Source organism: Pinus tabuliformis, chromosome X (assembly GCF_031772625.1).
Source record: "Pinus tabuliformis cultivar Carrire ecotype Pingquan chromosome X, CPIR1, whole genome shotgun sequence".
NCBI classification, from domain to species: Eukaryota; Viridiplantae; Streptophyta; class Pinopsida; order Pinales; family Pinaceae; genus Pinus; species Pinus tabuliformis.
Genome location: NC_142308.1, coordinates 1,589,007,754 through 1,589,032,565, shown reverse-complemented (window position 1 = coordinate 1,589,032,565; position 24,812 = coordinate 1,589,007,754). Strand labels below are relative to the sequence as shown.

The 24,812-nt window shown below is 40.0% G+C and overlaps 1 protein-coding gene across 1 annotated transcript; it reads right to left on the bottom strand.

The window, feature by feature from the left end:
- Positions 1 to 2,650: 2,650 nt before the first annotated feature.
- Positions 2,651 to 8,167, bottom strand: LOC149146098 (uncharacterized). Its single transcript, XM_089452656.1, has 2 exons — positions 7,276 to 8,167; positions 2,651 to 6,687 (listed from the first exon to the last, which is right to left on the bottom strand). The coding sequence occupies exons 1-2, from the start codon at positions 8,165 to 8,167 to the stop codon at positions 2,651 to 2,653; spliced, it is 4,929 nt and encodes a 1,642-aa protein (XP_089308782.1).
- Between the last annotated feature and the right edge of the window lie 16,645 nt (positions 8,168 to 24,812).

Here is a 24,812-nt window from a genome sequence, read left to right as displayed (position 1 = left end):
GGTGTACAAACAACTTCTCCTAATTACAACAGGAACGCTGATGAAATTCCACCCTCAGACAACTTAGCCTTCTTTGAGCTTCTATTTGTTTCTTCTTCTAAGTCAATGACATCCTCACTACTTCTTTTTAATTTTTTCTCACTCTGATGAGGAGTTTCGATTTCCATTCCTCCTGATAAGCTAGTTTGGCCTCCATTGGCTAATTTCTCCATCTCTGGTTTGGATTCATGAATAAAGGGAGCATAAGCATTTTCTACCCTCCTGTTTGAAATAATGTGATGTGGGTCATATGCCCACTTTTCACCCAACTGTAAATCCATCTCTTCAAGTAATTTTTTCACTTCTCCTGTAGCTTGCTTGTTGTTTACAATGAAAGGTCCCACTGTCTTTGGAAATTTAAACAAGTACCCCTTCTTTGCTGGCACAAAGTGTATTTGATCTACATTCAAGCTCTGTCTAATGAACTCCAACGAAAATAATCTCATAGGTACAAAAGTTGGAAGTTTGAAAGGGGCAACTTCTGCTCCATATAATATGATCTCTGAATAATCCTCAAATTGAAACCAATCACCAACTTTGACATATTTACTAAGCTGAAGTAAAGACTGGGCCTTTGGTAGAAAACAAGGTGGAGGAGAACTGTTCAAAATTGAATAAACAACTGATAGGAAAGAAGAAGCAAAATACATCAATCCTTGGCCATTTCCAGTGCTTCTTATCACATCAGTCCAAAATATCACTGACTGCTTGTTTTTATGAGGGTCCATGATATTCAACCCTAAATGCATGAATCTTTCCACATGAGTGTACAAAAAGAGATATGTAACAAGAGATGGAAATCTAAAGAAACCTGTGAGGGGAAGATCTGTTAATTGAGAATTTACCATTTTTTTCCAGAAGGAAGGTATGTCAAAGACTGTTCTGGGTTCATCATCAAACTGAACATTCCTAAAACAACTTTATCAACGATGTTTGTATCCTTATTTCCTAGGATTTTGGCCACAATATGTAGAACAGGTATAACTTCTTCAACAAAAGTATCTAGAGGAAAATGAGAAGTATCCATAGGCAATTTTTTTCCAGTGGGCATTAAAAAGAAACTGGGTTGAGGATAATTAGGAGTAGACAAGTCTTGGAAAGTTGATATCAGAGCTTCTTCTAAAACCAGAGTGTAAGATCTTGCATATGGAAAGCATAAATCTTGTTGAATTAACAAGGCTGACACTTGAAAAAAAATTTCCCCTAATTTATTCATAACAAAACATTTTTGAGGGTAAAGGGTAGAGACAAGCCAATTTATAAACTCAGGGAAGAAGCAAGTCTGAGGAATCATGGCAGATAGGACATTAGACCTAATAGCAACAATGTAAACAAATTCAACTTGGTTAAGAAAAATTTGATGATAAAATCCTATATAATTCGTTGAACAAACTGGGTCAAAATATCTCTCTCAATATCCATCAAAGGAATATGGAAAGTAGAACCTATGATGCAGATTTATTTGACATTTTCCCAAATTCTGAATGCCGAGACTTTGTGCAGATGTCAGAATAGTAGTTGGTGATGATGACTGGACTTGCAACCTGTATAGTTTGATTTTTAAATAGTAGGAACAAAGGACAACATGAGGGAAACGTAAAGTAAACGAGATTTATAGAAAAATGGAGTAATGGGTGGGAAACAAAATTAATGAAAATTTTGAGAGAATCGAGAAATGAGCTAGTGACAAGATGGATGAAGTGATGGATGACATGGCGGATGACGTGGCGAAAGGAATACAATAACAATACAATGGTAAATGGCTAACAAACAGACACAAGCTCGCTTGCCGACTAAACTCGCTCACTTTTCGACGTCATATGGGGGAAAACTCTAATACGGGAGAAACCCGACGGAATCCCTCTCACAAATGATTGTAGTTGTAGATCTGATGATCAGGAATAACGCTAAGAAGTCATATGGGGGGACTTGGAGAGCTTACTGTCGGGTTTTCTCCATCCCACCGGCCCCACTACCTTATCTCATTGTGCTTAAAAATGTGCCCGAATTTTAAACTCTGACACAATGTTGTCTACTAGAGCCCACTTGTTTACATAATGATTGCATAAAACTTTATTAAAACAACATAATCCACCATCAAATGAAATCTCTGTCTTTCTTTCTTTTCTTTCTGTTATATATTATATATATATATATATATATATATTTTTTTTTTTTCCCATGGAAAAAGTCGTAATTTCTATTAGTCATTTGAAATTACATTCTGTAGATGCTGTGCATATTCATACTGAGACAGTGTGTCTCTCAAAGAGTTCTGTAGGAGACTGTCCTGAGTTCCAAAAAAAAGAAAAACTGAAAAAGATACAGAGATATGATCATATGAATATAACCATTCTCTCTCCGAACTGTTGGTCCACGCAGGGAGTTCCGGAGAGGTGTCTGTCCAAAAAGCTTCTGTCTATAATAGAAAAATAGAAAATAGAGATACCATATAAACTGTGTTTGCTGTGCTGTGCAACCGTGAGTTCTGCCTCCCATTTAAGGAGACACAAAAAAATATAGTTTGCTGTCCATATTATCAGTTCTATCTAAATAGCATGTAAATGAAAAAAAACAATAAAAGCATCTGTTGGGCTTAATGGGACCCCTTTCAGTTCTGAGAGTCCCTTTGTGCCTGCTGATCATCAAAGGGTCGATGGTAGTGCTGAAAGAAGGTTCCATCCAGGTCTTCTTGTATTAGCCAGTCCGCTTCTTCCCTCTGCGCTGCTTGCTTGGATAGGTAGTCCGCCCGAGTGTTGCGCTCCCTGTAGATATGTCGACATTCAAATTTTTCAAAAGCATCTGTTAGTCTGAGTGCCTCTTCCAGAATGTGTCTCAAAGAGAAAACAGAACATGTTGATTTCCTTGTAAGCCAATTGCAGACAATCTGTGAATCTCCAAACAATTGTAGTTTTGTGCAGCCTTTTTCATGTGCAAAAGTGATGAGGTGTTTTGCAGTGATAAGCTCAGCAAAATTGTTTGTGCCTCTTCCCAGGTGAATTTGCAGCATGTAGTAGTGGCTTTCTCTCAGGTAGAGTAGGGCTCCCCCCCCACAGCCAGTCTCTTGGGCTGAGCCATCAAAATAGGCCCAGGGATAGGATTTATCTATGAGCTCCGGGGTGATGGTCCTAGGGGGGGCAGGTGGAGGATCTTCAGGAATGAGAGCTAGGTCCGCAAAGAGGTGTGCTATAATGACAGGCCAGAGAGGAGTCTTTTGGTCAAAAATGGCTCTGTTCCTTGCTGTCCAGATGGACCAGCACATCAGGAGGGGGATATTCTTATCTTTTCCTTTGTGTCGAGCCTGCCAGTTTTCCCAGGCATCACTAATAGAGTGACCCTGCCATAGCTGTATAGAGGGAGACATTGTAGTAATAAGAGACCACTGTTCTTTGACAACCGGACATGTGAGGAAGAGGTGTTCAGTATCTTCGTCGTTCATTTTGCATAAATGGCACCAGAAAGGTCCATGGAAGGACTGCTTTATTAGGTTTGCTCCTGTAGGTATCTTGTTGAAAAGAATTGTCCACATGAGAAGGCGTGTTCTGGGGGCTGCTTTTAGATGCCAGATAGATTTCCACCATTGTAGCATATTGTCTGGTTTTAGTGGTTGCATGAGCTGTAGGTATCCTTCTTTTGGGGTGTATGAACCACTTTTTGCTAGGGCCCAGACAATTTCGTCCTCTTCCTCTGTGATTCTAACCTGTGCTTGAGAGAGCGCCTCTGTGTAATTCTCCCATGTCTGTCTCCACTGATTTGGAATGTGAAGGTCTCGGTATGTCCTCCAGGCCTGCTGGAGAATAGTGGAGTTTTCCTGGTCTGCAATATGAGAAATATGCGTGACTCCCCGATTCCTGAGGTGGGTTAGGAGCTGTGCTGGAAGATTGTGCATATTCCCACAACCGATCCAAGGATCAATACCAACTTGAGCAGTGCTTCCTTGTCTGATTCTCCAGGTGATGCCTTCTCGGATTAGGGGTAGAGAGTTTATGACCGCTTTCCATATGATTGATTGTCTACCACTTCCTCTTTGTTCCCTGCATACCCAGCTGTATATACTTTCTGGTGCGATGTATTTCTCCATGACTACCTTCGTCCAGAGGCTGTTTGTAGTGAGGAGTTGCCAGCCCAGCTTGGCTGCCAGAGCATTTGCAAATAGATCCAGTCTCTTTATCCCCCAGCCACCCCATTTTTTTGGTCTCGCGATGGAGTCCCAATTTACCCAGGCAAAGAGATTTCCTTGCCTGTTCCCTTTCCATAAGAATTTGCAGCAAATTTTCTGTAGTCTGGAAAGAATCCCTCTCGGTATCCATGCCAGTGACATCCAATATACTGGCGTTGCTTCAAGTACAGATTTAATAAGAGTGAGTCCCCCAGCCCTAGTGAGATATCTGTTGTACCAGACATTTACTCTTCTCTCCACTTTGGTAATGAGCCAAATCCAATCAGCTATTTTGTATCCTCCATGCTTCACCCTGAATCCTAGATACTTCAATCCTTCCTCCATAGGATCGATTTGAAAAGGGAAGCGGTTTTTTGTGTAGATGACCTCTTGTGGGGTGCAGCCGAGCTCTGATATGGTGGATTTATGAACATTTATAACCATTCCTGATGCTTTCTGGAAGAGATCAAAAGCCTGTTTTAGCGCCGATGTGTCAGCCATGCTGCCATTTAGGAAAATCAAAACATCGTCCACAAAAAGGAGATGTGTAAGGAAACAATTATCCGAGATTTTTATCCCTTTTAATCTTCCTCTTCTGTGCTCAGATGCAATAAGTCTGCTTAATCCTTCCATAATGAGAAGAAAAAGAAGGGGGGATAGTGGGCATCCTTGTCTAAGGCCCCTTCCAGCAGTGAAGAAAGGGGAAGGTGTGCCGTTGAGGAGAACACTGAATGGGACATCAGAGATGCAGCACATGATTCTTTTAATGAAAATGAAAGGGAAGCCCAGATGGGTAAGGAGCATTCGAATGTATAGAAGATTTACCCTATCGAAAGCTTTTGATAGGTCCACCTTGAGGATCATACCCTTTAAATTTTTGCTTTGCATAGAGTGAAGAAGCTCTTGTGCAGTGCCAATAGCTTCATGGATCTGTTGTCGATGGAGGAAAGCGAACTGCTCAGAGGATATGTTGGCAGATAGAATGGGTTTGATCCGATTTGCTAGGATTTTGGCCAATATCTTATAGAGGCAGTTGCAGAGCGAGATAGGTCTGAATTCATCAAAGGAGATAGGCTTGTCTGTCTTGGGAATAAGGGCTATAAAGGTGGCTTTGATACTAGAGGGGATAGATCCTTTATGACAGCAGTGATTTATAGCATTTAGTAGGTCCTGCCCCAGCAGATCGAAAAAGGCTGAGTAGAATTCAATAGTCCAGCCATCCGGGCCCGGACTTTTGTCCTTCTGAAAACCTTTGATTGTCGCTTCCAGTTCCTCCATAGATATATCTTTAATGAGCTCGTCTGCTTCCTCCTCATCTACAAATCTTGGAAAAAGTTCTGCCACTCTCATGATTTCAAGAAGGTTTGCTTGTTCTGGGGCCTTGTAAATGTTCCTGAAGTGTGAGGTGGCAAGATGTGCCAGTTCTCCAGGTCTGCTCACCGAGTATCCCTGTTCATCCTGTAGCTCCCAGATGGTATTAATTGCCTTTCGTCCATTTGCAAAACGGTGGTAGAACTTTGAATTTTCATCCCCTTCCTTTAGCCAGATGGCTCTGCTTCTAAGTCTCCAGGAGTCCTCCCTATCCCTGAGTATCTTGGATCTTTTTTTAATGAGCTCTTCGAACATAGACTTCTGGTCAGGGGATAAGTATGTACCATCTGAGTGGGATTCGAGGCCTTCAATTGCTTGTTCCGCTTGAGAGAGAGTTTGGTCATCCAGTTGTCTCTTCTGCTTTGCCCATTCTCTTGTGACCACTTTGATCTCAGAGAGGTTCTTGACAAAACCAGTGGCTGGGTCTTCATTCTCCCGAATTGGATGTGCCTTCCAATAGTCCGTAATCTGATTGATGTAGGAGGGTTCCCGCAGCCAAGTTGCATTGAATTTGAACGGGGCTTTTTGAGACTGTTGTCTAGCACTTATTTCCAAGAAGATTGGTCTATGGTCCGATATCCCCCCACTTCCCACCCATTGTCTGGCTCTAGGGTGTAGATTACACAGACCTTCTTTAATGATAAAACGGTCTAGCCTCCTGGCTAAGCTCTGGTCCCCAGTTCTGTTGTTCTTCCATGTGTACTGGATTTTTGCAGAAGGGAGGTCAATCCAGTGAAAATCCTCAAGCAATTTCCCAAAGTAGTCCGAGAGGGGATCGATTTGAGCCTGATGACCCCAAGATTCAGAGAAGCCCATTGAAAAATTCAAATCTCCCCCCAAGATAATGTTTTCATCTATTAGGAGCGGGGAACCAAAGAGCTTTTGCCAAAATAGTTCTCTGTTTTGGCAGGGGCCATAAACATTTATGATTTTGAGATTTTCCTCCAGATCTTTTGAAAAGATATCAGCCCCCAGATAACCCACTCCGCCCCAGATATTCTTTAAATTAATGGAATTGTTCTTAAAGCCCATAGCTATGCCTCCTGATCTTCCTGACACATCGATGGCTGTGAAAGTCCATCCCGGCAGCCATGATTCAAGTATGGAGGTTGCAGAGTCTGCTTTACATAAAGTCTCTTGTAGGAAAATAATGTCCACAGGATCAGTTATAAGTAGACGTTTCAGGGCCGATTTTTTATCGGGGCTGGCCAACCCTCTACAGTTAAAGGACATAATTTTCATGGAGGGGGGCGGGAGAGGGTGTCCTGCGCTCTAAGGGCCCTGGGGATAGTGTTCTGTTTACCACGGAGGACCTCATCCTCCAATTGTTTACGAGCAATGGTCATATTAGACGGACGGCCCCGCCCCTGCTTGGGCGAGAGAAAAGGAGCATCCACCGATATTCCTATGGCGTCCGTGACATGGAGCTTGGTGGTCGAGCGGGTGGGGTACCGGGGAGAGGAGTTTACAGAAGGGGAGGGCGTGGGGAATAGAGGGGATGGAGAAAGGGGAGGGGAAACCCGGTGGATTCGGGATAGGGCAGGATACATATAGCGATGGGAAATGTGAAGGGTTAGTGCCCATAACTAGGTCGAGGGCGGATGGGGAAGAGGGCGGGGGGATTCTAATGGGGGGAGGCACGCCCGCGGAAGATAAACACAATGATGCAATTTTAGAAACAGAGGCAGACGAAAGAGAGGACGTACCCGAGGAGAAGACCGCACCCTTTGCAGCTCTTGATCTTGTCAGGGGTGGAGAAGGAGGCCGAGCCGAGTTTGAGCCTTGCTTCTTTCGGCGCGGTGCAGGAGGCGCCTCCACCGTATCTGAGGTGATGATGTGGTCTGTTCTGCGCGCCATAGCCACTGAGGGGTTTGGCTGTCCTACTTCAATATGCGGACCCTGGTCTGAAACCGTCTGCTCTGTCTTCTGGAGTAGGGGGCAATCCTTATAAAGGTGACCCACCTGGTGGCATCTTCTGCACCTGTAGGGGATGCCCTCGTAATCGAGCTTTTGAGTTCTTGAAGTTGTTTTCCAGTGAATATTGATGTTTTCCGGCACCCCCCCTCTGGTATCCATATGCACCAAGATTCTTGCATATGCCAGCGAGCCTGTTGTGATATAAGATTTATCTGATTCCATGAAAGTACCGAGTGCATTTCCAATTCTCTTGAAGATGTCTTCAGACCAGTACTGTAGTGGCAGTCCTGGGAGCCTGACCCAGATAGGTCCGATACCTATAAGCTCCGTCTCTGGGTCAAATAATGGCGTCCATCGCTTGAGGAGGACCGGGGCTTTCTCAAAATGCCAAAAAGATGAGAGGACCCAGCTCGTGTGGTCCGCCCGTGCAAACTTGAGTGCGAACCATCCACGCACGAAGGTCTGGACTGTTGGAATATCCACTAGGTATTGGCCCCAGATCGAAGTCGCCCATTCCTTTAACTTTGCAGCCGTTGCATGCCGGCCCTTTATCCGACCCACAAGGACACAGTCCGCCAGATCCATAGCTTCCCCCCAACGAATATCCTCTTCCAATCTCAGGAAAGCGTCTTCCGCAGTCGATTTTAGACAGCGCTGCTTCTTGGAAGGCCGGGAGGACATACGTCCCGGAATAGCAGTAGCCTGTGAGTCCACAGGGGGAGAAGCAGGTGGGGGGGGGGAGAGGGTTAGATCCAGGAGGGGGAATGGCTTCAGGGAGGGGAGGGATCGCGTGATAACTTCCGGAAGGGGCAGCGGGGGCCGAAAGGGGGATAGAAACCGAGGAAGGGGGGTTTGTCACCGGAGGAGGGGGGTTTGTGACCGGGGGAGGGATGGAAACCGCAGGGATAACAGGCGTAGGGACGAGGGAGAGGGGTTCCGAAGGTTGTGAGGGAGCGTCGTTCGGAGAAGGGTGTAAACAATCGGCCAAAAACCCCAAGGTGGCCGGGGAGGGGACCACGAAAGAGTTCCAAGAGGAGGGCTCACCTGAAAAAAAACCGGAGGGGGGAATAGGGTCGATTTGGGGGGAGATGGATTCTAAGCCGGATGATAAGCTCCCACTGTTCAGACCCCCAGAAGAAGAAAACGTGGACCTCCAAATGGAACTTTCCGCCAGCGGAGATGCCGAGTAATCCACCTCGTCTATGTCCATGTTGACAGCTGCGCTATGCCTCCTTCAAGAAAATAGGTAACCGACCGATAGAGCCTACCTCGAAACCCGATAACCGTTTTGGGGTTTCACCGGTAGCAGGTAGGTAAAAACCCAAAAGATCCCAAAGTAGGAAAGGATCGAAAATACCTGGTCGCTCTTGCCGTTAACCGTGAGTCCCTTCGCCTACAGGATCTGTCGGCCGATCCCGGAGGGTGCCGCCGTTCCGATGCAGAGGAGTAATAACAGGTATCCAGGGAGGAAGGGCAAGGTAAAATGGGGGTAAAACTTGAACAGGGTAAAAACTAGAAAGAGGGAGTCACGGGCGCGGTAGGGTAAAAGCTATTACCGCACAGAAAACGATGACGGATCCAGGTGGAGGGTACGGGAGCGGGTGGGGTTCACAGAGCCGTGCAACGGCCTGCAAACCCCTGTCAGGAGGGTTCCATGGCTATGTTGCAGAGTAGGGTTCTAGAAATCCACCTAATTTTGGAAGTCATATTTGCATTAACGTCATTTTTACCACCATATATATATATATATATTTGAAATGATACATATTTATACATTTATCCTACACACATATAAAAGTAAAACGAGCTACAATAGATCTGATGGTAGAAGTTATGTTAATTTAGGTTTTTTTCCCTAGAAGGCAACCCTAATTTTATATGAGGAAAGTGTATTGCAGTTGTGTATTATTATACTGAGCAAGAGAGAGAGAGGAGGCTGTGTGAGACCGAAGAGGAAATTACTATGAATCTGCTGTAGGTTGTATCTCTTCATTTTGTTGGATAATATAAAAGGAAAGACTGGTTGTTTCTTCGTGGACATAGCCCAAATTGGGTGGACCACGTATATTTGCGTCTCTCTTGTTTTATGTGTTTTTGTATTTGTGTTTTCGCATTATTTTGTGTACTTCATTTCTCTGTTAATTAATTTCTAACAACTGGAATCAGATCCAAAGGTATATTTGGCTAATAAAATCATAGGAGAGAAGGGTTCTTGGTTCGAGTGGGATCAATGGCAGAAGATGGTAGGTTTAGGATCGAGAAATTTAATGACCAAAATTACCAGCTGTGGAAGATGAAGATGGAAGATTATTTGTATTAGAGAGATCTGAACCTCCCATTGAGTGGAAAAATAGAGAAGCTGATGAATATTATGGATGTCGAATGGGAGATTCTCGACAGAAAGGCACTAGGAACAATACAACTGTATTTAGCAGCATCAATGGCATTCAACATTTCAAAGGAAACGACAACATAAGGTTTGATGACGACATTGGAAAAACTATATGAAAAACCCTCAGCCATAAATAAGGTATTTCTTATGAAGCGTCTATTTAACAAGAAGATGTCAGAAGGTGGATATGTTGCTGATCATTTAAATGAATTTAACACAGTTACCAACTAGTTAAGTCCTGTAGGGGTAAATTTTGATGATGAAGTTAGGGCTTTGTTGTTTCTATGCTCAATGCTAGAAAGTTTGAATGGCTTAGTTATGCCTATTAGTAACTCTGTCTTTGGATTTAGTACTTTAAAGTTTGATGATGTTGTTGGTGCTATCCTTAGCGAGGAAATGCGACAGAAAAGCTTAGGTGAGACATTATGTAATGGTTTGACTACAAAGAATAGGGGAAGAAAAATGGAAAGAGGAAGGAGCACAGAAAATCACAAGAAGTCAAGAAAAGGTAGATCCAAATCCATATCAAGGATAGTGTGTTGGAAATGCGGGAAGAAAGGACACCCGAAGAAAGATTGCAAATCTCAGAAAGAAAAAGAAGGAGATGGAAAATAAGAGAACAATCATAAAGTGAATGTGATAGGTGATGTATTGAAAGATGCTTTGATTCTTTCATTAGAGAATATTATTGATGCCTGGGTGGTAGATTCAAGGGCTTCATTCCATGCCACACATGATAGGAAACATTTTCATGACTACATTCAAGGATATTTTGGACACGTTCGTTTGCATGATGATAAACCCTATAAAATAGTTGGAATGGGTAAGGTTTTTATAAAGAAACATAACATAAACCAATGGCTATTGAAGGAGGTAAGGCATGTTCTAGATCCAAAGAGAAATCTAATTTCAACAGGGAAATTAGGTGGTGAAGGTTGCGTAACTACATTCACAGACAAAACTTGGAAGGTCACTAAAGGAGCCTTGTTAATAGCAAAAGGAGAAGATGTTGGTACATTGTATTTATGCAATGGTGTTTCTATTTTTTTTAATGATTTAACCTCCATAGGAGAAGATACAACATTGTGACATCATAGGCTTGAGCAAATGAGTGAGAAAGGTATGCAGATTCTTCACTCAATAAATTTGTTTCCAGGTTTAAAGCATTTTGATTTGGATTTCTTTGATAATTATGTTTATAAAAAATAGAAGAGAATCAGATTTATCAGAGTTTGGAAGGAAAAGAAGAGAGAAGAATTAGAGCTTGTGCATACATATGGATGGGGACCAACTCAGGTATCATCTCTTGGTGGCTCTCACTATTATGTTACTTTTATTTATGATGCAACTAGAAAAACATGGATTTATTATTTTCGAAATAAATCTAATGTATTTGATACTTTCAAGAAGTGGAATGCTTTGGTTGAGAATGAGACAGGAAAGAAGTTGAAGTGTCTCATATCAGATAATGGAGGTGAATACTATAACAAAGAGTTTGATAACTACTGTTCAAAACATGGAATTCACAGAGAGAAGTCAGTTCCAGGAATGCTACAGGAAAATGGTGTGTTAGAAAGGATGAACAGGATAATCATGGAGCGTGCAAGGTACATGAGATTACGTGCAGGATTGACTTTACAATTTTGGGTAGATGTTGTAGATATTGTTGTTTATCTAATAAATAGAGGGCCTTCAAGTTCCTTGAATGATGGTATTCCAGAGGAGGCATGGACAGGTAAAAAGGTAAACTACTCATTTTTAAAGACTTTCAGTTGGGAAGTCTTTATCCACATTAATAAAGAAAATAGAACAAAGCTTGAGGCAAAATCAAAGAAATGTACCTTTATTGGATATGATGTTAATGATTTTGGTTATCACTTATATGATTATGAAAATCACAAAATCATTAGGAGCAAAGATGTCATATTCAATGAAAAAGTCTTGTATAAGGATTAGACGCAGGAAAAGAAACAGGAAAAGGAAAATAAAGAATATGCAGTGCTTGATGAAGTCACAAAAAAAGTGAAGGTGTCTGAAAATCACAATGATCAGCAGCCACAACAACAACAACAAGAAGCACCTCAAACACCTGAAGTGGTGTTAGAATATCTACTAGGATAAGTAGACCCCCTAAACGATACACTCCTTAATTATATTATGTATTGCTCATTGATTTTGGTGAACCGGAAATATATGAAGAAGCAATGAAGATAGAAAACAGGAAGAAGTGGGAGCAAGCCATGGAAGAAGAGATGGAATCCTTGATGCATAACCAGACTTGGGACTTAATAAAGTTGCCTACAGGTTTAACAAGATTGCATAATAAATGGGTTTACATGTTAAAGGAAGAGGATGGAGGAAAACAAAGGTATAAGGCTAGAATTATGGTGAAGGGGTTTGCACAAAAGAAAGGTATAGACTTTGAAATTGTTTCTCCTGTTGTTAAAATGACTTCAATCAGAACTATTTAAGTCTAGTGGCAACAAAATATTTGCATCTTGAGAAATTAGATGTAAAGACAACCTTTCTCCTTGGGGATGTGGAGGAAGAAATAAATATGCAACAACCACAAGGGTATGAGGTCAAAGGAAATGAGAAATTAGCGTGCAAATTGAAGAAGAGCTTGTATGGCTTAAAACAGGCTCCAAGGCAATGGTATCTAAAATTTGACAGGTTTATGTTTGAACAAGGTTATATTAGATGTCACTTTGACCATTGTGTTTATCTTAAACAACAAAATGATGGATGTTATATTATATTGCTATTTTATGTAGATGACATGCTTGTTGTAGGGTCTAACATGCAGGAAATGAATGTGATCAAAAGAAAATTATCAAATTCATTTGAAATGGAGGATTTTGGTGCTGCAAAACAAACCCTTGGTATGAGAATAACTAGAGACAGGAAAAATCACAAATTAACATTTTCTCAGGGTGAGTATATACAAAAGGTGTTGGAAATATTTAATATGCAGAATGCAAAACCAATTAGTACACCTTTGGCTAGCCATTTCAAACTAAGTAAGGAGATGCCCCCAAGACCTAGGAAGAGATGGATTACATGTGTAAATTTCTGTATGCATCAGTAGTTGGAAGCTTAATCTATGGAATGGTATGCACGAGGCCTGATATTGCACATGCAGTGGGAGTTATAAGTAGATATATGAACAATCCAGGAAAAGAGCATTGGATGGCAATGAAGTGAATTCTCAGGTATTTGAGAGGTGCCACAAATCAAGCATTATGCTTTAGTGGTTCAAACATTTCTCTACAGGGATATGTTGATGCATATATGGTAGGTGATAGAGATAACAAGAGGAGCACCATAGGGTATGTGTTTATTGTAGGTGGAAAAAATGTCAGTTGGGTTTAAAAGTTGCAAAACATTGTTGCACTTTCAACAACGAAAGCAAAATATGTTGGTGATGTAGAGGCTAGTAAAGAAATGATTTGGTTACAAAGGTTTATGGATGAGTTGGGAAAGAAGCAGAAGATGGGCAAGTTATACAGTGACATGCAGAGTTCCATTCATCTTGCAAAGAACTCAATATTTCATTCTAATACTAAACATATACAACTCAAGTACCATTTCATACGGTCAGTGTTGGAAGATGAAAAATTGAAGTTGGAAAATATAGACACTAGCCATAATCTTGTAGATATGTTAACAAAAGTTGTAACCATGGAGAAAATAAGATTCTGATCAGTTTCAATCGGTCTTCAAGTATGATGGTGAAGATGAGAAACAACCAGGTCTAAGTGGAGTCATTGCCCATCAAGAGAAGCAACGATGGAGTTTATATAATCAATCCCCAAGTGGGAGATTGTTGGGTGTGGAGCCTGATTATCTTCCGGATTGTTCAAAGGTTTTTTGTTCCTAACGGGGCGGCAACGCCGCCTATTTAATCACCGTCACGGGGGTCTAGGGAGGGGGAAAATTTTTGATTTTATGAGCCCCCCTGGTAGGGGTTCGGGGGCAACACCCCGAAGCTAAAAATAGATGAAAATTTACTTTGTAAAATATTGTAATTTCGTAGTGAATTTGGGTTTTTCATTAGGCAGATGATCTGATTGTAGAAGTTATGTTAATTTAGGGTTTTTTTCCCTAGAAGGCAACCCTCAGTTTATATGAGGGAATTGTATTTCGGTTGTGTATTACTATTCTAAGCGAGAGAGAGAGAGAGGAGGCTGTGTGAGAGCAAAGAGGAATTTACAACGAATTTGCTATAGGTTGTATCTCTTCATTTTGATGGATAATATAAAAGGAAGGATTGGTTGTTTCTCCGTGGACGTAAGCCAAATTGGGTGAACCATGTATATTTGTGTCTCTATTGTTTTATGTGTTTCTGTATTTGTGTTTCCACAATATTTTGTGTATTTCATTGCTTCGTTAATTAATTTCTAACAAGTGTTAATACATAGTCTTTTCTAGGACCCCTGCCCAAGGTTTACATTTAATATCATATTCAATTCTCCTCCTTTTGTCAATGCAATGTGATAGTCACTAAATTTTCCTTGACCCTCTATCGAAAACAATGCCAACATGCCACCCTTGTCAGTTGGGTATTTCTACGTGGTGCACTTTTATTTGTAATGATTAGAATTAGCAATTTTGTGTATCCAATGTGGTATTCCTATTGTGAATATGAGTATTGCGTGGCTATTTGTGTTGGATCTCACCATTAAGATGACATTATCTCACCACTACTCCTCGATATTCATCTATGGCACGCCATTTTCATTCTGTCCATGAACGTTCAAGGGTATTGGACAATTCTAGCTCCTCCCCTTTTAGTTGTTCTCTAAAAAATTACTCCATAGCCATTGTCAAGAGCCGAGGAGTAAAAGGGGAAATTCTTGCACCAGGATAACTGTTTTGGCCACAGGAAAATGATCTTTTTGAGTGAAACCACTAGGTATGCATGAAAACAATTAAATTACTTCAGTAGTTGAGAAGTCGAACTTGCTTGAAGTTTTCATCACCCAGTGCTTTTTTTTTCCTTCTATTTGTTCATCAATTACTTAATGATATCTCAAGAATCACTTGTAATCATGAAAAATTGATGAATTAGCCTATGTAAATGCGAATTTTGTTCGTCCCATTTGTTTACATGAAGTTAATACTTGTTAATAGACCCTGCATGTTTGTATATTGGTTGCAGGGCCATCTGTACAACCTTGTCTTTCCCAGTGATTTTATTTTCTTAATGTTTTTTTGCGCCATGCAAGTGTGAGCCTTTGACACCCATGCCTCAGGCACAAAAGAACTCCATCTGGTTCAATATTTTAACTTTTGTGCATTTATCTACAAGAAGACAAATTATGACTTCATTTGCATCTATTTTAATAATTGGTTACGAAGGGTAAAACCTTAATTTGCCAAATATTATTCAAACGTTAAGGATTTTTCGTTATAATTTCGAAGGAATTTTGTTTCACAATGGCCAATCTATCTTTTCTTATTTCGTGTATCCAAATTTCCATGAGGGTCTTATCTTATTATTTCCAAATGATATTCCATTTACTTATGATAAATTATTGCTGGGATATTGATTTAAATGTATGATATTTTGTGGCTAAAAACTATAAACCGTTCACGTGGGAGCCCTCAAGATCAAGTCTCGAGCACAAAACCACGTCGAAAACCATCATGTCACTAATATTATTCACTCTGTGGGGAAAATACCACGTCAGAAACCATCATAATGCTAAGCTTATTCACTCTGTCACCACCCATGGAAAATTAATTTCTAGCAACCACATATTTAGTTTATGAATTTTTCTTCTCATGGTTTTGTTTCACGAAATGAACAAATATATATGTGAGTTTCTCCTTTATGCTTTTGTTCAATAAGTTCAAAGCTTTATATACTGCAAAATTTCAACATTGTGTCAATAATAAAGTTCTTCACAACCCTCATTTGATTGCCAAAGGTTATTATTCCTCATCTGCACAATTTTATTTTACCTCTCCTTTCCATATTCGATCTGTGTTATGCATTTACAAAAAGGTAAAAGGGTTCCTATCTTGGCCAACCATTTCCTCTGATTATTAAATATAAATTTCCTGGTAAAGACTAAAAAAATGCCTCAATTTACAACATATATATGTGTTATTCCTCTTTTACATTTTGATCTTACACAAACCTATTTTCATTATATGCATATCCCATTGATGCATTAAGTAATGATCCATTTTCTTGCAATTTTATTTCCCAATTGTTTGTTTTCAAAACTCATGTAATAGTAAGTTTGTTAATGCTAAAATGTTCTTTTAGTCATAACTTTCCTACTATTTCCTTTACAGGATGAGTTTTTTATAACAAAAATAGGGGCAAATGAATAAATAACAGAGATAGAAATATGGGAATAAGAAGGGAACGAAGACGTATGGTTTCCATTCATTTTGATGGGGATTCAAAGGAACTAAGGCAACTGCTCCAAATTGGCATAGTAAACCTTACTGGCCAACCCATTGCCTAGCATATTGTTTAGCTTATTTTTCAACCTCCATAACCTTCCATTCAAAATAGGCCAAGTATCGGTATCCCAGTGCCACCTCACATTTCTGCTACACTTGTAGTACCTGCCAATAATGGTTGGCAAGACATAATCCAACCAAAACCATTACATTTAATTCAGGGGTGCCCAACAACTTCGTTGCTAGAACCTTCTCCCTCTCCATCATGGGCTACTCTTGCCTTCATATTGTTAAGTGATCATGTACTCTAAAGTACTTATTGATGGCATTGATTTCAACAAGGTCATGGTCATAGTCATACTTGTCATATGCATGTGTGATGGATGTTGACTTGGTGGTCCTATTGGTTGGCATGATGTATTGATAGTGAGATGGTTGTGTTGGAATTGATGTCAACTCTTGAGGTCATGCACTTATGTCAACCTCATGATGATGCAGATTGATGGACCATGGTGTGTGTCGGTATGTGTTGGAATTGATGGAGCTTGATGGTAGCATGATGGTCTTGGAGGAGTTGGCATGTGCATTGATGGACATGTCATGATGGTTTTTTGATGCTGCTACAGGTAGAGGAGGCTACTACAGGTGATGATCAGATCTACATGTGATGGAGATGGTTCATGGCACACTAGTTGAGTTTTCAACTAGGTCTTCATTAGGTCTTCATGTCTATGCCTATGAGGAGACTTGTTTTAGTGATGTGATGGCTTGATGATGGTGCTACAGAGGTTGCAGAGGTGCTTCAGATGTGTTGCAGCTTGTTTAGAGGTTTGATGGAGAGTGGAGGACTTGTTGGCACACTTGTCAACCTTGTTTGTTGGCCCTTGTAGGTCAACTTGGCAGTGATACTTGGGAGGCTTGTTTCATCTACTTGCAGATGTGTCACAGGCCATGCTAGAGGTATGGAGGCTAATATAGATGTAGGGGAAGGTGATGCAATAGGTGGTAGAGGTTTTGGACTAAAGAACTGATGTTTTTACTGAGCCTAAGCCCCAGTCACATGCACAAAGGCCTATGGGAGCAGTTGGAACTGGAATGCTCCAGTCGCATGGAGGCCAGTCTATGGGAGTGGTTATAGCCCCAGTTAAGTTCAGACAGTGTCAAGCATGCGATTGAGGATTTTCACGACATTTTCTCTGCATTCCTTGCACTGTTTGGAAGGAAATTAGTTTGGAAATTCCCAAAGGCTTCCAGAATTGGTTCAAAAAGTCAAGAATGGTTTGAAAATGTCCTCTCATGATGTTAATACATTTAGTGCACTAGTAGTGACCTTAGTGGATTGATTTTTCCAATTTGTGCACCTTTGATCGTAGCTGCAAGCTTAATTTCGCCCTACATGTTTTATATTATTGCATTGTGAGCTTTGTGGCTGTTGATAGAGTTAGATGTTGAGTGTATATGTGGAGAGAAGGATGAATAGTGTGTTGATGATTTAGATCTATTGGAGAGCTTAGATTTATTCAGTCCTTGAGTGTTAATGGCTGAATAATGAGTAAATAAGCATGTTGCAGAATAGATCAAAATTGGAGCTGCTGGTGTAGAAATCGTTTGGAAAGTTTGGTATGCTGTTGGAGTATATGTTGGTGATCCTCTCACACTTGTTTTGTAGGAGCTGTTGATGCATGTAGAACATAGCCATGTGTCTTATGATGTTATTTGTATTATGAAACATCTTATTATTGTGAGGATATGATTGTTTCATATTTGTTTGGCCACAATTTTCCTATATGGAGAACATTTTGTTTATGGTGTTTTACTTGATTTGATGATGATGTATTGTTGTTAAGAGAAAGTATGCAAAGTTGATTTCTGGTTTAGCATAGTGTCTTGGGATCCAGTTTGAAATACATGAAAGGAGGCCTGTATAATGGTAGAGGAGTAGTGAAATCATGAGATAGGATCAGGGGTATCGAAGCTTTAGTGAAAGGAACAAGTTTCTCGTTCCAATGGTGGTTGGATAGTCCAATGGAAATTGGGTGAGGATCGACTAATTGTGGTGGCCTTCAACGGATGATAGTCTGTAGAGATACGTACAGAAAAAAGTCTTCTGAGCTGATTAGTAGTATCAAGTCTCCTAGACAATCGGTGTTGGAATTATGTATATGAGGTTGAGTCTCCATGCTGATGGGAGTCAGCAAGATACGTAAAATATCAATTGCTTGACTAATAGAAATTCAGAGCAAAGCAGTAGCAACAAGGGTGGTTTTTCTCCCATAAGGGTTTGCACCAGAAATATTGTGTCTCATGTGCGATGATGTGATTGTGTGCATTGTTTATTGTCTATGTTGCTCACATGGTTTATGATTTAGCTGCTTATATATTTACATGCATGGATAATATAACGAGTCGCTGGTGCATGTATGTGTGATTCAGTAAGTGAAGTTAATAAAAGGAAAAAATCATATATAGATCACACTACTGATTTACTCCCCCATCTCAGTAGTTCTCAAAGGTTTCCAACACTTCTTCATTTATAGTAACCATGTCTTCGCTTCCTTGGCCTTCTTCACCTGTCCATTAAATGTAGGAGGTGTTTCCTTGTTAAATTCTTCTAGAATCAAATATTTCTCGTTCCTTTTCTGCTAGTAGTGTCTCTTAGTTGTAGCACTAGATAGTTGGTCGTGAATTCATGTCCTCCTTTCTGGAGTACTCAGTGGAGTTCCATCCCTCATTGTGTCCTCACCTGCCTTCCTGTTCCTTTTCATAGATTTGGTACCTTATGCACCATCAATCCTAAATTCATGCTTTCCAAGTCTTGATGGACTCTATCTGTACTTGTACTTTCCTAGGAAGATGGAACCTAGCTGATGCTACTTCTGTATTTACAAATATGATAGGCTATTCAGTATAACTACATTTACTTATGTCTACGTGTCTTGAGCTCTGACACTCTTCTCTTTATTAACCTTACAACTTCTCATCTCAAGCCTTAAACTTCTAAGGGTGTCCATCCATTCAAGGGAGTCCTCCTCTCTCCCATTTCCTACTGATTCATCCTCATGCCTACATTGGGATTTGTTAGTGTTGTAGTGCACAATTCTATTATTCATCCCTTTACTCTCTTGTTGTTCCTTGTGTCTTATTATGTGTTGTTACACAAAGATAACTATTAGCCAAACCAAAAACACCAATAACATATTTATCCATAACCTTGGCATATTTTCAATAAGCATGTTAATGTGAAGCTATCTAAAACATCAAAATTTCAAGTTAGTATTTCCACTTAGAAACAAACTAACATATCATAATATTCCATTTTCATTATTTCACAATTTTGATATAAATACATGCATACTACACAATCATCAATCAAAATGCTACAACTAGTACACATTTGCATACAACAACCATTCATCTTTAAGCACCATAGAGTGTGGTGATACGATATTATAACAAAGATCAATTTTGTAATCCCAAGGGTCCATTGTAGAACCTTTGGTTTGATACCACATTGTAACACTCCCTCTCACCCCCTTAGATTATCATGGTATATGGTAGGTGTTACTTTTAATTAATCCAACCTCCATGGTATCATTATGGAAATTGTGTTACAAAATTTCCTTCCATCCCAAGTTTAGCATAATTAACCATGGATGGCACTATCGTGTCTAGCTTGTCAAGAGCTTTCTGGCGATGTACACTTTACCTAAATCTAGTTCTTGGATTGAAAATTACGACCTCTTGAAGACTAATCAATTGGATGGTGCCACTTGGCACCATGCATGGCCATCATATTAACCACCTTGCAACTTAAGCCTTAGCCCAACCACTCTAATTTAAATCGATGGTCTGTATTAATGCAGGACCCCTTTCCTCCCCAACAATTAAAGGGGTTTGCTACTGGCACTTTCCACATTATTTAATGAACAATCCCTCTGTCATGCCTTATATTAATTGTGTTTACAATCAGGGATGGATCAACATAAACCAATGCTAGATGGAAGGCATGCATGGGAACTTTCTTATCTTGAAAACCAAGTTTGATGTTGTGTCCTCTGTCACCTGCACCAAGATACAAGAGTGAACCTCCTAATTATTCCAATAAGTGCAGCTCATTATCATGTGGCATGTCATGTGGTACCACCTAGGTATCCTCATGGCCATGTAGAGCCCATGTCACCTTGCCTTCACAATGTTTTATTTACATCACCATGAAATCGAGGTAACATCACCCTAACATAGGGCATCCTATGACAGTGCCACATGTCATCCAAAAATCACCCACTTGGCCATGTAAAAAGGTCATCCCGACCTACCACATGTCACGCTGATAGTGTGCCACATTAGCAGTATCGCCATGCCATCCAGTCCACATCCTATGGACTTCTCTCATTGCATCCACGTAGACCTACCTATCTTTTGTTGCGTCTTCCACCTCATTCTGGGTCATGAGTCCCACAAGGATGGGCCCTTCATGCAAATTCATAATTTCCCATTTATAGAAGGATGAGATTTTCATTGTGCTATTTGTTAAGCATGCTTAAGTCTAGAAAGAACTCAATCAAATCCTGGTGCTAAATGAATGGCGCAACCTGAATTTTCCCTCTCACCCCCTTAGATTATCATGGTATATGGGAGGCGTTACTTTTAATTAATCCAACCTCCATGGTATCATTATGGAAATTGTGTTACGAAATTTCCTTCCATCCCAAGTTTAGCATAATTAACCATGGATGGCACTATCATGTCTAGCTTGTCAAGAGCTTTCTGGCGATGTACACTTTACCGAAATCTAGTTCTTGGATTGAAAATTATGACCTCTTGAAGACTGATCAATTGGATGGTGCCACTTGGCACCATGCATGGCCATCATATTAACCACCTTGCAACTTAAGCCTTAGCCCAACCACTCTAATTTAAATCGATGGTCTGTATTAATGCAGGGCCCCTTTCCTCCCCAACAATTAAAGGGGTTTGCTGCTGGCACTTTCCACATTATTTAATGAACAATCCCTCTGTCATGCCTTATATTAATTGTGTTTACAATCAGGGATGGATCAACATAAACCAATGCTAGATGGAAGGCATGCATGGGAACTTTCTTATCTTGAAAACCAAGTTTGATGTTGTGTCCTCTGTTACCTGCACCAAGATACAAGGGCGAACCTCCTAATTATTCCAATAAGTGTAGCTCATTATCATGTGGCATGTCATGTGGTACCACCTAGGTATCCTCATGGCCATGTAGAGCCCATGTCACCTTGCCTTCACAATGTTTTATTTATATCACAATGAAATCGAGGTAACATCACCCTAACATAGGGCATCCTATGACAGTGCCACATGTCATCCAAAAACCACCCACTTGGCCATGTAAAAAGGTCATCCCGACCTGCCACATGTCACGCTGATAGTGTGCCACATTAGCAGTATCGCCATGCCATCCAGTCCACATCCTATGGACTTCTCTCATTGCATCCACATAGACCTACCTATCTTTTGTTGCGTCTTCCACCTCATTCTGGGTCATGAGTCCCACAAGGATGGGCCCTTCATGCAAATTCATAATTTCTCATTTATAGAAGGATGATATTTTCATTGTGCTATTTGTTAAGCATGCTTAAGTCTAGAAAGAACTCAATCAAATCTTGGTGCTAAATGAATGGCGCAACCTGAATTTTCCCCATCGTCTGATGTTGATCCTTGTCGTCATGATTTATATCTACCTCTAGCCTATTAGATTATTACTTAGATATGTGGTGCGACATGAGATTAACCTTTAATTGTTCAAATAAATGATAAACTTTCCATTAATATGATCATGGTGGTTAGCGTTAATATGAAATCCCCAGCACACATATAAGTATATTCTCTATAGTATTTAGACTTAGAAACTTAAAGGTTGTAGAGACTTTGCCCCAAGCCTCCTTTGAGACCTAGCACTGTGCAAGACACTAGAAATCCATGGGTATAAACCCTTACACCATGCTAATCATTCAAGGAATTATACACATCCCTAATGCAAGCAATAAAACTATCAACATGCTGATTAACCAACACCTAATAAAGCCTAACCACGACTAACACTACCTTGTAATTTCAAGCACATGAACGACATAGCATGCCACAAAAAGGATTCCATACAACACTAATAGATCCACTTGATAAAATCATGCTTTGTAGCATAAAGACAATCAACAATCTCAATTAGTCAAATATCCATGACCATGCCAAACAATGAATCCACACACTGTATCAGTGAACTGAGCACATCAAGTATTCATTCAAACCATATAAATAACTCTATAACTTGGGAAAATATAAACAAATATGGGCTCTACGAGCCCCTTCAGAACCATTAGAACAATCATATTAATATTTCATTATAGACAAACAGGAATATCACATTCCTCCATTTAAAGTGATGATGCATTCATTGCTTTAAAACATAGCAATATCATTTACCATTTACAGTGCAACATAAATATACATAAATATACTTATCTGATTATCTTGATTAATTGAAAACTAAAACCATCTACACTACACCCTTTCTTGCAGTTGAACACCCTTGACCCAGATTCAGAGTCTAAGGAGTTAAGTGCTCAAGGGAATTAACTACAATACTAGTCAATCAGATCACATGGGAATCTATAGCACGTAGTGTCTCCACCTAGAAACCATGAGTCCAAAGCCCATAATGTATCCATCCATTAAACACTTCAGGGATTTATAACACATAGTGTTCCACCTAAAAAACCTTGCAGGGATCCAGAACACATAATGTTCCACCTAAAAAACCCTGCAGGGATCTAGAACACATAAGGTCTTCCCCAAATAAACACTACAAGAATCCAGAGCCCACAATATCTCCACCTAATTCACACTATAAGAATCCAGAGCACACCATGTCTCCAATTGTTAGTCTCCATGAGAATCTAGAGTCCACACTCAGGTCTCCACCCATTAAATTCTGCAAGAAGTCCTAGATTACACAGTGTATCCACCTACTAAGAAAGAATCCATATTCCACCATGACTCTACCTTCTAAACACCACAATATTTTCTTTACACCATGCTCCTCAGCATGCTTCCAAGCTTGTGCATACTCCGCGTCTTCTTTCCTTTAATGCAACGAGTTCTCTTGCTATGATATCGCACTGTTTGTCTCACTTTTTCCCTTGTGTCTCCTCTCTCATTCTGTTTTCACATAACTGAGTATCCCCTTCACATTGTGTCCCCATTGGGCCTCCTACTTCTCATCCTTTCCTTGCATGTTCATCACATCAACACGTTCTACAAAATTAGGGAATGTATGGGCTGATCCTTTGTTCAGAAAGCCAGTACCTTCTTCAATTATTACATTAGAAAGGCCATCAATTCATCATGGAGATAGGTTATAAGGTGAATGCAATGGTTTGGGTTTACAAGCAACTCCTCGTCCTCAGGCCTTAGAATTTGTGTCCACTCCTTTGGCCCAATCATTGTGTTACATTTCTACAATATTTACAATTCATAGTGACATGTACAAGAGGGCTAGAAAAAGGATTGTCACAAAAACATCCAAGAATAAACATTATAGAAAAAATTTCAAGATACTTGTGATGAATTCTTGGCAATTACTAAGAGGGGGGACAAATCAGTAACTGTGTCATTTTAAACAATAAGTTCAAGTTAATTTTTCACTTTCAAGTATTTTCTTTTGCACCTAATTACTTATGTAAATGTTTAACTCTTAATTTTTTCTTTTGCAGTTAACAGAGAGACATTTTCATTCAACATATAATAATGAATTCAAAAGAATTCACACAAGCAAGACATTCAACATGTAACACATGAAGACACTAGATATAAGTGGAAATCCATAAAGGGAAACACACGAATTTTGGCTAAAGTGATGTAAAAGAAAACTCCTACTGCCTTATTGCATCATATTTTCCATAGGCTCCAACCTACATGAGGCTACTACCTCAATTTCTTTTGCAAGCTACAACTTTCTTGGAAGCTCCTAATTCTACTTACATGCTCCAACCTGTTCTTTTTCGGGCCACCACCTGAAAGGAGACTACAATACCCTACTCAAATTACAAATGAATGTTACTGGTTACATGGTCACCTTTCTCTGCTTTGAACTTTGATTCTATCCTCTATTCTACTGCTTCTCTTCTCTACTACTTTTTCTACGTTCTACTCTACTTATGTTCCTTCTCTTCTCTGCTGCTTGCAAGGATTACTTATGACCTCTCTCTTTCTCTCAGAAATTAATTCACTAACTTATTTTTCATTCAAAATGACACCTTTTATAAACTAGGCTTTTTGACTATTTGCATTCCATGCAGGAATTCAAATTGAAGAGTTATCACTTGGTCTTCTAGGGTTGTTCACAATCTGCCTCTTCATTTCCAAATCTGAAACTCAGTTCAAGACAAATGAATTTTGTAATATTAAAAAGAGATAAAATAATATAATCCAACAACAATGATTGCACTATATGGCTTAGAAATGTAAATTCAA